Raw genomic sequence first — 12184 nt, 5'->3', positions numbered from 1 at the left:
ACTAAAAGAAAACACAAATATTTTTAATTCAAAATTGAAAAAACTTCTTTAAAAAAATGCGCTAAAAAGCAGCAGAAATTTCAGAAAAAAGTAGCAATAAAAAAAAAAGAAAATGAAGGAAATAAAAATTTCCTTCATTTTCTTCTTTTTTCATTAAAATTTATTGATGCTTCCCACACTATTGTATTATTATATTTTGCTTTGAATATATTAATACAATATTAAAAGCACTCTTTATTGTAGATACAATCAAGCTGATGACATCTTTTTTTTTTTAAAATCTCGTTTTCCGGCTTTTAAATTCTTTTTAAATGTTTTAATATTTTTAAAAAATATTTTATATGCTAATAATTTTTCTTTTTCACTTTAAAAAAGTATAATTTTGTATTGTAGTATATATCTACATATATTAGCGATAGAGACTTGGCCGAATAGCCGATTATTCTGCAAAAGAAATAAGCCGAATACTGAATATTTAACGGCTGAATAGAAACATTTTTTAAAAAAGAAAATCATTAATAAATATTATATTTATATATAAATAAGTTTAGTCATTATGGAAAATCAATAAAAACTTAGCTTTATTATCGGTGTGCATTAATGGTAAAAAATATAATAGTTATCCTTTAGAAATATTTACCATACATAAAAAAAGTAACTAACAGCTATTAAAAGAAGAAAAAAATTGATGTTGTTAATTTGAAGGAAAAAAAGTGAAAAAGAAATAGCAAAATAAATTCTCTTAATTCTTAAGATGAAACTTTAAGGCAAAAAAAATAATATTTTACGAAAAAAAAATATGCACAAAACCTTAAAAGAAATAGTCTATCAGAAACACTTTAAAAATGCCTCACTATTGTAAAAATGCCAAAAAAAAAAAAAATGTTAGATTCAAAAGCAGAACAGAAAAAATAAAAATCGATCCTAATTCTCGAAAGAAAATTTTAAACCTGAACACCTCAGTATTCAGATTATACTGCATTCTAAGCAAAAAGTTAGGAAAAAAAGAATTAAGTCTATTAAAAACCCTTTTTATTGCTGCCTCATAATAAAAACGCCAATAAAAAATCAAAGTTTAAAAAAAAAAAAAAAATGCTAGATAAAAACCAAAACAAAAATTGATTTTAATTTCATGAAAATTTAATGGTAAAAATTTCAAGTTACCTTTTTCACATTTTATTTTATTTAATAACCGTTGTTGAACAGGAGACCCAATTTTTAGGGTTTACAACGACTAATGTTCGACTCTGTAGCCCTGTAATTTTGAACCCAATCCAGAAGACAAGGGAATTCCTGGATTAAGTATCGGGAGAAATTTTCCTTCGTGGAGGACTTTTCGATTTAACTGACATGCATTTGCATTACATGAAGAGAAAACCTCCCATGGTTAGCCTGATGGCAAGGGAACTCTAACCCATGATCCGTCTACTACTGAGGATATTTTACGTCAGCACCGTGGTCGGTGCAAGCCAGAAGTGGAATTTATATCGACCAACCATTGCTGGGAATGGAACCTGGTTCACCTCATTAGGAAGGCGAATGCTCTATCATCCGAGCCACCACAGCGCTACTTTTCATATTGCCGTATTTTTTAGAGAAAAGTGACAATAAAAGAAAAACGTTCATTAAAAACGCTCTTTAAAAAATTTAAAGTCATAATAAAAAGGAAAGTTAATAGAAAAAGACAAACTGAGAAAAATGTCTTATTTCATAAAATATATTTTATCAAAAATCACAGCTTTTTTTTGTTACTGGCTATTTGTCTGACCGAGCAAGAAAAAAATAACTATAAAATTTATCATAAAATATTCCATTCAAATTCAGCGCTATGATAAAAACAGCAAAAATGAAACAAAGAACAACTTTCTCAATTTTTAAAACAAAAGTGTTGAATATAGTAAGCTATATACGTTCGCCTGAATATAATTTTAAAAAAATCTGAAGTACAAAACATGTGGTTCAGTAAAAAGTAATTTAGTTTCATTTCTTAAAATTTCGCTTTTCCATTTGCAGGGCTGCCACAGAAAAAAATGAACAAAATAGTTGCTTTCAGCAGCCTAACACATGAAAATAGTAGCCAAAAACTAGGAAAGTTGCCTAAATACGAACAAAAATATGACTAAAATTTTGTTAATGCCTCAATTGTCATATACCATGATCCATTCAGTCAAGTTGGTGGCAAATATGGTAATTTTTATATAAACGTAAATGTTTATCCATATATATATGAAAAGTGATTACTCAAATTCAAAATTCATGCATCGTAATATCATATTAAATTTTTTTTTTTTAAATCGTGTGGAATTTCGTAGCAATAATCATTGAAAAGGCGATCGAGAAATGAATCAGGCTTACAATGGAGTCTGTGTAGATTGAACGAATTAAAAAGTGCAAACCCAAATTTGCAATTCCAAATTTTTTAATAAAAAAAAAGTTCAGTGTCTTCAGAAACTATCTTGTGGGGTGCAGATTTTCCACCCAATTTATGCTTTAAAAAAAAAACATTGCTAGTAGTACACAAAAGTCTCCCAATAGTCTCCTTTTCCTGAGAATAGTTGCTCTTTTAGCCTTTTCAGGCAAGAAAAGTTGCCATAATTGCCTCATGCCAAAAATGGTTGCATTTTAGCTGCCTGTGGCAACCTTGCATTTGTCTTCTAGAACATAAATTTGCAAGCACATGAATTTTAAAACTCAGCAAATATGTGTAAAAACTATATCAGATAATGTATAATAAAAATATTATTTTAGACTATTCTTTATTTAATAAACTGAAATTCCAAAAAAAAAAAAAACTTGATCAAAAAATATTTTTCTAAAAAAATATTTGACGAAACATTTGGCCAACCGAATATTCGGTAAACGGACTGAACACCAAATATTCGTTATATCTATATATATATATTTATGCATTTTGAAATATGATTATTGCAAAATACATATAATTCCAAAATAAATATGCTTAACAGTTGCCTAGAATTATTTTTTATTAAAAATATATTCTATTTAATAAAGAAGCTTGCTTATTCTAATTCGTTTAATGCTCATTAATATAAAAAAATTCTTTGATAAAACAGTAAAATATAATTAAATTAAAATGTTAAAATCTGATAATGAAATAAAAAATTTATTCGTTTTAATTTTACATTTAAGAATAATAAAAACACATTTAGGAATGATAAAAAGAATTAGTTACAACAGACAGAGATAATGTAAAATTTTAACAGAAAAATATTTATACATTCAATTTGGATTCAAGCAGCATTGTGTAGTTAAATATAACAATTTTAAGTCATTTTGACATACGAAATAAAATATTTGTAATCATATTATATTTTTAAAAAAATTTCTATGTACTACAAAAAAGTTTTTTTTTTAATCATTTCAAATAAAAAATATTACTGGATCATTGTTCATAATGAAATATATTTCAGGTACAATTTTATCCTTCATAATTAGTGATATGTTGTTGTTTTTATTACAAAAAATGAGAGTTTATACAGTTAACTCCCGATTACCAGGCAAATTTATTTATTAATACCTACAGAAAACACGCAAAATGTCACCAGTACACATTGTGTCTTTTGTACCCATTTCATCATTAAACAATGATGAAAAAGAAAAATAAATAATAAAATATTGAGAATTATAGAAAAATAATATTTCTTCAATATCACAATACCATAGCTGCCAACAAGGATAGGAAACAATTGAGTAGATTTTACGAAAAAATATAAATTTCATGGTAATTGTTGCATAATGTACTAAATATTTCACACATAGGGAATTTTATAGTCATCAAATTAGAAAAAAACTGCACTATTTTCCAGTTATGATTGACATTAAACATAATTGAAATGTTATGTATTATGTTTACTCATAATTTAGGTTATTGGCATTTAATTCCTCAAAGATGGTTAAAAGATGTTTTTAATTAATTTAAAAAGAGAGTTCTGAATAAAAATAAATTGAACATTTTAGAACAAAAAAAAAAAAAAGGTTTTGGACTGATTTTTATAAATGAGGTTCACTTCATTATTTAAATATTCTAGCAAACAATAATCTGTACAAAAATTTTATTTCAATAGGGATTTTTTTTATATGAAACTTACTCAATTTTAGAGAATTTTCTAAAATATACAAAAACCAGGAAAATTTTAATTAAACCAGAGAAACTGGCAAAATTCAGTAGTCTACTGGAAAATCCAGTTGAGTTGGCAGCTATGCAATGCTAATATTTTAAATTTTTTTATTACAATACATCATGAATACCTTGCAGATTATTAATTACATAATAACTATCAATGATAAAACAGCAATCATTATTGACAATGCTAAATATCGAATACGATAATTTAGCGAGTATTATTAAGAGTGACAACTTTTCCATTTGATATTATACTGAACATTATCAGCAATGATATGTATGAAATACGACACTAACTCAGTGTATTATCAATCTTGATATTATGCCGATTGACGGTAAATAGTTACTATGCAGGGTTGCCACTCAAATCTGGAGAAAAAAAAATTTCATGATACATATTGTACACAATCTTGTGTATCTTGTATGAGCCTTAGAAGGCTAACTATGTTTATTAGTTTTAATTGCTGGAAAAACTTAGAGAAAAAAAAAGCATAGCTGCCAACATAGACAGACAAAAATCCAGTAGATTTTACAAAATAATATGAATTTCATGATAACTGTAGCAAAATGTGCTAAATATTTTAAACACATGGAATTTTAGAGATTTTTATAGACATCAAAATAGAAAAACTGCAATTTTTCCAGTCATAATTGGCGTTAAATATGCTTGAAATGTTGTGAATTATGTTTACTTGTAATTTTGAATAAGCATATAATTCATACGAAATAATTAAGATGTTTTAATACATGTAATAAAGGGAGTTCTGAATAAAAATAAACCGAACATTTTAGAACAAAAAAAGTTTCAAACTGATTTTTATAAATGAGGATTTCCTTATCATATATTAGTAATGCTTATTTAAATATTCAAGCAATAATCTATAAAAAAAATTCTATTTCAATAGGGATTTTTATGAAACTGACTCAATTTTAGGGAGTTTTCTAAAATGTACAAAAACCAGGAGAATTTTTATAAAACCAGTAGACCAGGAGAAACTGGAAAAACCCAGTAGTCTACTGGAAAATCCAGTAGAGTTGGCAGCTATGAAAAAGGAACAGCTGAACATACTTAAACAATGCTATAAGTAAATGCAATAGCTTAGTATAGCTGAAATATCCCATAGATATCGCTTTATCCCACTTTGAGTGATCATCATTTTTTAAAAGACGAAAATAAGAAACAAAATTCCCAGATCATAAAGGGGGAAAATTTTCCTGTTATTTCAGGTGATTTTTAAAATTCTCTGTATTACCCAAGTTCTCTCTGAGGAGTGGCAAACGTGCTACGGAATTTACTTAGTTGCAGAAATAAATTTTCTAGCGGTAAAAAGTCAGTTGTTCATTCATATTTTAACAAATCAGAATTAAACAAATTTTGCCCTTCACTACAGGGTTGTCACAGGAAAAAAAAAATGAACAAAATAGTTGCCTAAATAAGAACAAAAATAAGACTAAAATTTTATTAAATGACTTAATTGTCATATACCATGAGTCAAGTTGGTGGCAAATATGATAATTTTTATATAAATGTTAGTGTTCTAGCACTAAATTTTTATATATAAAAAAATTTGTATATTTGCAGAAAATTGAATACTTTTAATTAGTAGAATTCATTCAAAAAATACTTTTTCATTAAAAAATACAAACTTATTCTAAGAAATTTTCCCTTTTATCAATAATTGATTTAGCAAATATGTATATATATATATATATATATGCTGCAAGACGCCTTATGTCTGAGAAGACGATGGCGGGCGTAATTTTTTAAAAAAAAATATATATATATAAATTGTGAAATGTCATTACTCAAATTCAAAATTCATGCATCATAATATTGTATTAAAAATTGGATTTTTAAAATTGTGCAGAATTTCGTAGCAAAAACCGCTGAAAAGGCGACCGAGAAACAAAATAGGCTTACGATAGAATCTGAGAAAATTGAATGCATTAAAAAGTGATGATTCAAATTCGCAATCTAAAATTTTTCATTATTGTTTTAATTATTTATTTATTTAATTTTTTTAAAATTTTATTATTTTTATTTTAAATTTTTTAAGAAAAGAAATTCAGTGTGTTCAGAAGATTTTCAACCCAATTTATGCCAAAAATCATTGCTAAGAATACAGAAAAGTCTCCTTTTCCTGAAAATAGCTGCTTTTTTAAGACATTTCAGGCAAAAAAAAAGTTGCCATAGTCGCCTCATGCTGAAAATAGTTGAATTTTAGTCGCCTGTGGCAACCCTGCCACTACCATTAAATAATTTAAACATGAAGGTCAAATAGAGAATTGGTTGAGCTTATAAGTTTCAATAAGTTCGAGCTTCGTTCGTTACCACAGGTATTTCGTATGAAAGCAACCACTGTTGGTGGGTATATAAATTGAAAAAATATTGCAAAACATCCATATTTCCTGATGACGTATCATAAAATTGAAACGTTGATATTGACCAGCATTTTGGTCAAAACATCATCATACAGTATTTTTTCTGGTTTAAATACTGGTAGTAATTAAAATTGTATTCAGGTTTGAGTTTAAATTTGTTTTCTGATTAGATATTTGTGATTAGATATTTGTAATACAGATAATTGGGAGAGTTCATTGCACCTTTATTATGATTTATGGTGAGAAAGCATAAGTAGACGATAACATTGCCGTAAATTGGAAGCTCTTGCACGAGAACAAGGAATGTCCATTGTGTGGGAAGCAGGAAACCAACCCTGAAGACCATCTCTAAGTCTGCGTCCCTCGTACCATCCTGCAACAATATCACATGTCTTAATTAATTCTGAATTTTGTAATAAAGAACTTTTTTTTTTCAATCTCAAAATGCATGGCCTTTTTTTAAGATACAGCATACACTTTATAAAATAACATTAACAGGGTATCTGCTACATTTTAGATTTTCAAATTCTTGACTTTTCATGACAGGGTTCCCACTCTTTCAACAAAGCAAAAACTAAGCACTTTTTTTTGTTGAAAAAATTAAGGGCTTTTTTGAAAAATTAAGGACCTTAAAAATAGTATGATTGTTTATCATCGAATATCCATATACCACCAGTGCCAATTATTTGCCTTTCTTTAAAAAAAAGTCCATGAATAAAAAAAATAATAAAAGACAATTTTATTAAAATGTAAGTACTGATATAATTGTATTAATTAACAGGACTTTCTTTTTCTTTTTTTTAAAAATATTTTCAGAATGTTAAGGGTTAACGACCCGTATGAAACTAATCTGTATTCCATTTTTAATGATTTCATTAAAATTGCATTGTAAAATTAAGAGCAGAAATTAAGAATCGCAATTTTTTTCCCAAAAAAAAGTAAATATACAAATTTGGGAAAAACAGTGAAATAATTATTACAAGTTTTTATATTTCGCTACTAGACATGCATCAAATATTCAGTTTTGGGCCAATCTTGCTAAATATTCAATTACGCAAAAAAAATTCTTTTCTATAATTAAAATGTTTCATTTATAAGGGTACATATTAAAGGAAAGAATACTAAAAAGTCGAATTAGAGTTAGTCATGAGAATAGTTTCTTAACTATGTCATGTCAAATTAAGTTCTATTTCACGTAAAACAGGCCAAAGCACCTTAATTCATTCCACTTTTTTTTCTTCTCAAGCTTAACTTAATATATTTTTTTAAATTCATTGCAATAAATATTTTTATAAAAATTTCTATAGAATAAAAATAAAATTATGTTTGAGAAGATTTATAAATTTCAAACCAAATGTTTTTTATTATATCTAGGTGAAAAAAGAAAGATTTTTTTGTTTTAAAAAATTTAACTTAAAAATTGTTCTTGTGAACTATACCGATGCAGAAAAATTAAGGTCTTTTAAAAACCTTGTATCAAAATTAATTACTTTTAAGGGCCCTTATTTTCCAAAATAAAAATTAAGCAGTTTTTAAGGACTTTTAAGGACCGTGGGAACCCTGCATGATTAATTCCATGAATTTTTCATGACTTAATGAAGTTTCTATTTTCTCCGACAAAAACACAACACTAAATTTAAAAAAGGCATTATAACATTCACAAATGATAGGTACAACCAAACCAGTTATACTTTGCATCTTCATATTTATAGATTTTAAATTCAAAAAAACAGAGCAAAGATAGAGTCAAAGCAATAAAATAGCTGGAAAAAAAAAGCAAATAATTTGTTTTTCTTTTTTTTCCCCTGCAGAATTACATTCTAAAGATACTTTTCTTGTTCATCGGAAAGGAAAGAAATACTCTTGATTTTTCTGTTCTCATTTCGGAATAAAAAAACTCGCCAATGACTGGCTTGCTTCAGCTAAAATTTTAAATTGATAAAATATAAAATAATAACAAAAAGGCTGAAATCACAGAAGTTTAAAAGATATTCGCTCTAGAAATGATGTTTTTTCTTTCATTTTTGGAAAAAACACCATAATTTTTAAAAAACACTATAAAAACATTTTATATTTTTATCAAATATGACTGTGAGTGGGGATTTTGTTACAAATTTAGATATTCTGAGCACCATGAAATTGGTGAAGGGGGCGAATTCCATTTCAAAAACTAGATTTTTTGGCAACCTAAATCTATGACTTTTCATGATTTTTTTTCTTTCAGAAAAATAGTTAAAATCATGACATTTCATGACAAATTTTGTTCAATACCGAAATTCATGACTTTCCAGGTGCGCGGATATCCTGTAAATACTTTATTTAGTTATGTAAAAGAATTACTCAGTCTATTTTTTAGATTTAAATAAAAGTTTTTTACTAAAGCATATTCAACAAAACATTAACAAGATTAATATTAATAACCATACTAAAGTTATAATAATATGTAAAAAACTAAGAAGATAAAGAAAACTTTAATAAATTCATATTACAGGGCTCCCACTCTTTCAACAAAGCAAAAATAAAGTACTTCTTTGAAAAATTAAGGACTTTAAAAAATAGTATGATTGTTTATCATCAATTATACATATGCCACCAATTATACATATGCCAATTATACATATTTATCTTCCTAAAAAATCAATAAATAATAAAAATAATAAAAAACAATTTTATTATAATTAACAGGACTCACCAAAGAATTACCAGGCAATTTTTGCAAAACCGGGTCAGTTTTTTTAAAAAAACATTTTCAGATAGTTAAAAGTTAACATTTCAGATAACATTTTCAGATAGTTAAAAGTTAATATTGTAAAAGTTAACGTATGAAACTAAACAGTATTCCATTTTCAATGATCTCATTGAAATTGAATTGTTAAATTAAGAGCAGAAATTAAGATTGGCAATTTTTTTCATACATTAAAAAAAGAGTAAATGGAGAAACTTGGCAAAAATATTGAAAGAATTATTTCTACAAGTTTTTATATTGCGCTATTAGACCAGCAAATGTGTTACACTTATTTTTATGGTGAACTTAAACAAAATTATCTCCAGCCAAACCTGTTATTAGGATTTAACTTTACATGATGTAACTAAACATTCTGGAGAAAAACCTAAACTAGTTTCAAAGCAACCAAAAATTGAACAAAAATTAAAAAGTGTATTAAGTTGCAATGTTAACTGAATAAAATGATTATTAAAATCTAAAGATCTCTTAGTTGAGTAGATATAAATTTTTATGTAACAATTTGCTTATCCGTAAGAAATAAAAATAATAGTGTAACAATCTAAAACTTCAAAAAAGAAAAAAAAAACATTTACATTACAACAAAACAAATTAGAAATAGTTACCAAATATTTAACTTTCGTGTCAGAAGCAAATCATGCTTTCTTATTCAGTTACTCAGGGAAAAAAGTTTAAAGTATTTGTGAAAAAAAAAAAAAACTTGAGAGGGGGGCTGGGATAAACCCTGTTTTCTACAAATGTGGTTAAATTTTAGTACAGTCATGAATTGTATTAAATTTTATGCCTTCTGTCAATTTACAGTTACTTATTACACATTGAAGTATTACACAAATTTATTTAATTCTTCAAGTCCTTTAGGAAATAGATTTCGTTTTATGGATTCTAGTTCAAAACATTTTCTAATACTTCTTTTTTTAGCATTTTATTTAATTCCTATAAGCAGATGGATTACCAGTAAGACTGAATTCCTTGAATTCTGTCAATTTTGAAGGTTAGGGTGGGTCTTCCAATTAAGTATCTTAAAACAGTCCCCCTCCCCAATGCAAAAAAAGCATTATCTCTTTCATGTGTAGTATCCCCTTTGTCCACACATTACATTGTTGACATAATCTTGTATGTCTTTACAATTTAAAAACTCCTTGAAAAAGTTTTTTCTTTTTTGCAATAACTGGACCCTATTTGCACAAATTCACAAAAGCAGGACCCTGGTTAAAAGATTGTGACTTAACGCTTATTTTATATTCACAAATTATGAGTCATTTTTACAATTTTACAAAAACGGACTTTTAACAAAATGTCTGGACAGACCCCCGATTAATGAGAGGACATGCTTTTTTCCCCATACCTATAGCAACCCCCCCCCACACATAAATTTTTGCCTCTCTAAAATGTTTTACCCTCAATATAGTAACCTAAAGGGCCACATTGGGGGGCCTCAAATAGGCCTATAATTATTTCCTCTGGTAAGGTACACTATTGCTCTGTAATATAATATGTGGTACAGTTTGAATGTTATGGGTCTATTTTAAAGGGAGATATAGGGCCATGTAGAACATAGACTTCAACAGAATATTGACTATGCATAGCTGCCAACGTAGATAAGAAAAAAAAAACAGAAGATTTTGCAAAATAATATACATTTCATGATAATTGTTTCATAATGTACCAAATATTCTATGCATAGGGAATTATAGGGATTTTTATAATCATCAAAATAGAAAGACTGCAAAATTTTCCTGTTATGATTGACTATAAATGAACTTGAAATATTATGCATTATGTTTACTCATAATTTTAAATAGTAATCAGCATTTAATTCATCAAAGACAGTTAAAAGATTTCTTAATCAATTTAAAAGGTTTGGAATAAAAATAAACTGAACATTTTTAGAACAAAATGAAAGGTTCTAAACTGATTTTTATAAATGAGGCTTGCTTCATGAATAAGTATTTAAGTACTATGTATAAGTATTTAAGTACTAATACTTATTTATTTACTTATTTCATTATTCAAGTTTTTTTTTATTAAGTATTATCAAGTATTCTTATTACTTATTTAAGTATTTAAGCAAGCAATAATAATCTGTCCAAAAATTCTATTTCAATTGGAATTTTTTTAGGAAACTTACTCACAATTTTAGGGAATTTTCTAAAACGTACAAAAAACAGGATATTTTTTTTTTAAATCAGTAGACCAGGAGAAACTGGAAAAATCCAATAGTCTACTGGAAAATCCAGTAGAGTTGGCAGCTATGACTGTGCATGGTCTAATTCTATGTGATAAAAGAGCAACATTTAGTTTTAAAAAATTGAACTGAAATTTTTTCCTATCAGCCTTAGTCATGCTAAAAAATTAAGGACTTTTCAAAACTTTGAATCAAAATTAAGTACTTTTGAAGCCCTTTATTTTCCAAAATGAAAATTAAGCAGTTTTTAAGGACTTTTAAGGACCAAGGGAACCCTGTACAACAAATATAAATTAGTGAATAGCCCCTAATAAATTATCATTAAAATTTTTTACTTGATTCAGTATTTCTTTAATGAAATGATTAAAAAATAATAATTTCAAAATGTAAATACAATGAATATTGAAGCTAAACATTATTGACAGAAGTAAATTATTATATGGATCTACAGTCATAATATTTAACAAACCTGAGATAATAGAATTTCTTATTTCAATTGTTTTTAAATCATATTATTAAGAGATAAGTTAAAAGTTTTCTGGAATGACAAATCCTGAACAACCTAAGTTTTTTTCTTTACTACATTTAAAATAGTGAAAATTTCATACTTTTTTTAAAAAATTCCCTAATGCCTCTAAATATTATTTTGTTTTTTCATAAAACAAATTAAGAGCATTGGAAATTTAAAAAGTAATAATACAATAATAAAAATGAATATTGGATAACAATA

The 12184-nt window shown here is 26.5% G+C and overlaps 1 protein-coding gene across 5 annotated transcripts in view; it reads right to left on the bottom strand.

Annotated features, from left to right (window-relative positions):
• Positions 1-6729: 6729 nt before the first annotated feature.
• Positions 6730-12184, bottom strand: part of LOC107442238 (uncharacterized) — an 80153-nt gene continuing 74698 nt past the window's right edge. For all 5 annotated transcript variants that reach the window (XM_087149253.1, XM_087149249.1, XM_087149248.1 and 2 more), the window contains one exon: positions 6730-6899. In XM_087149253.1, coding sequence (XP_087005379.1) covers positions 6754-6899 — 146 coding nt within the window. In that variant the 3' untranslated portion in view covers positions 6730-6753. The remainder of the gene's footprint in view (positions 6900-12184) is intronic.

This window comes from Parasteatoda tepidariorum, chromosome 8, assembly GCF_982258835.1.
Source record: "Parasteatoda tepidariorum strain Cologne lab strain chromosome 8, Ptep-v5.0, whole genome shotgun sequence".
Taxonomy (NCBI): Eukaryota; Metazoa; Arthropoda; class Arachnida; order Araneae; family Theridiidae; genus Parasteatoda; species Parasteatoda tepidariorum.
Note: the sequence above shows the minus strand (reverse complement) of the source record. Positions and strands in the feature narration are given on the sequence as shown.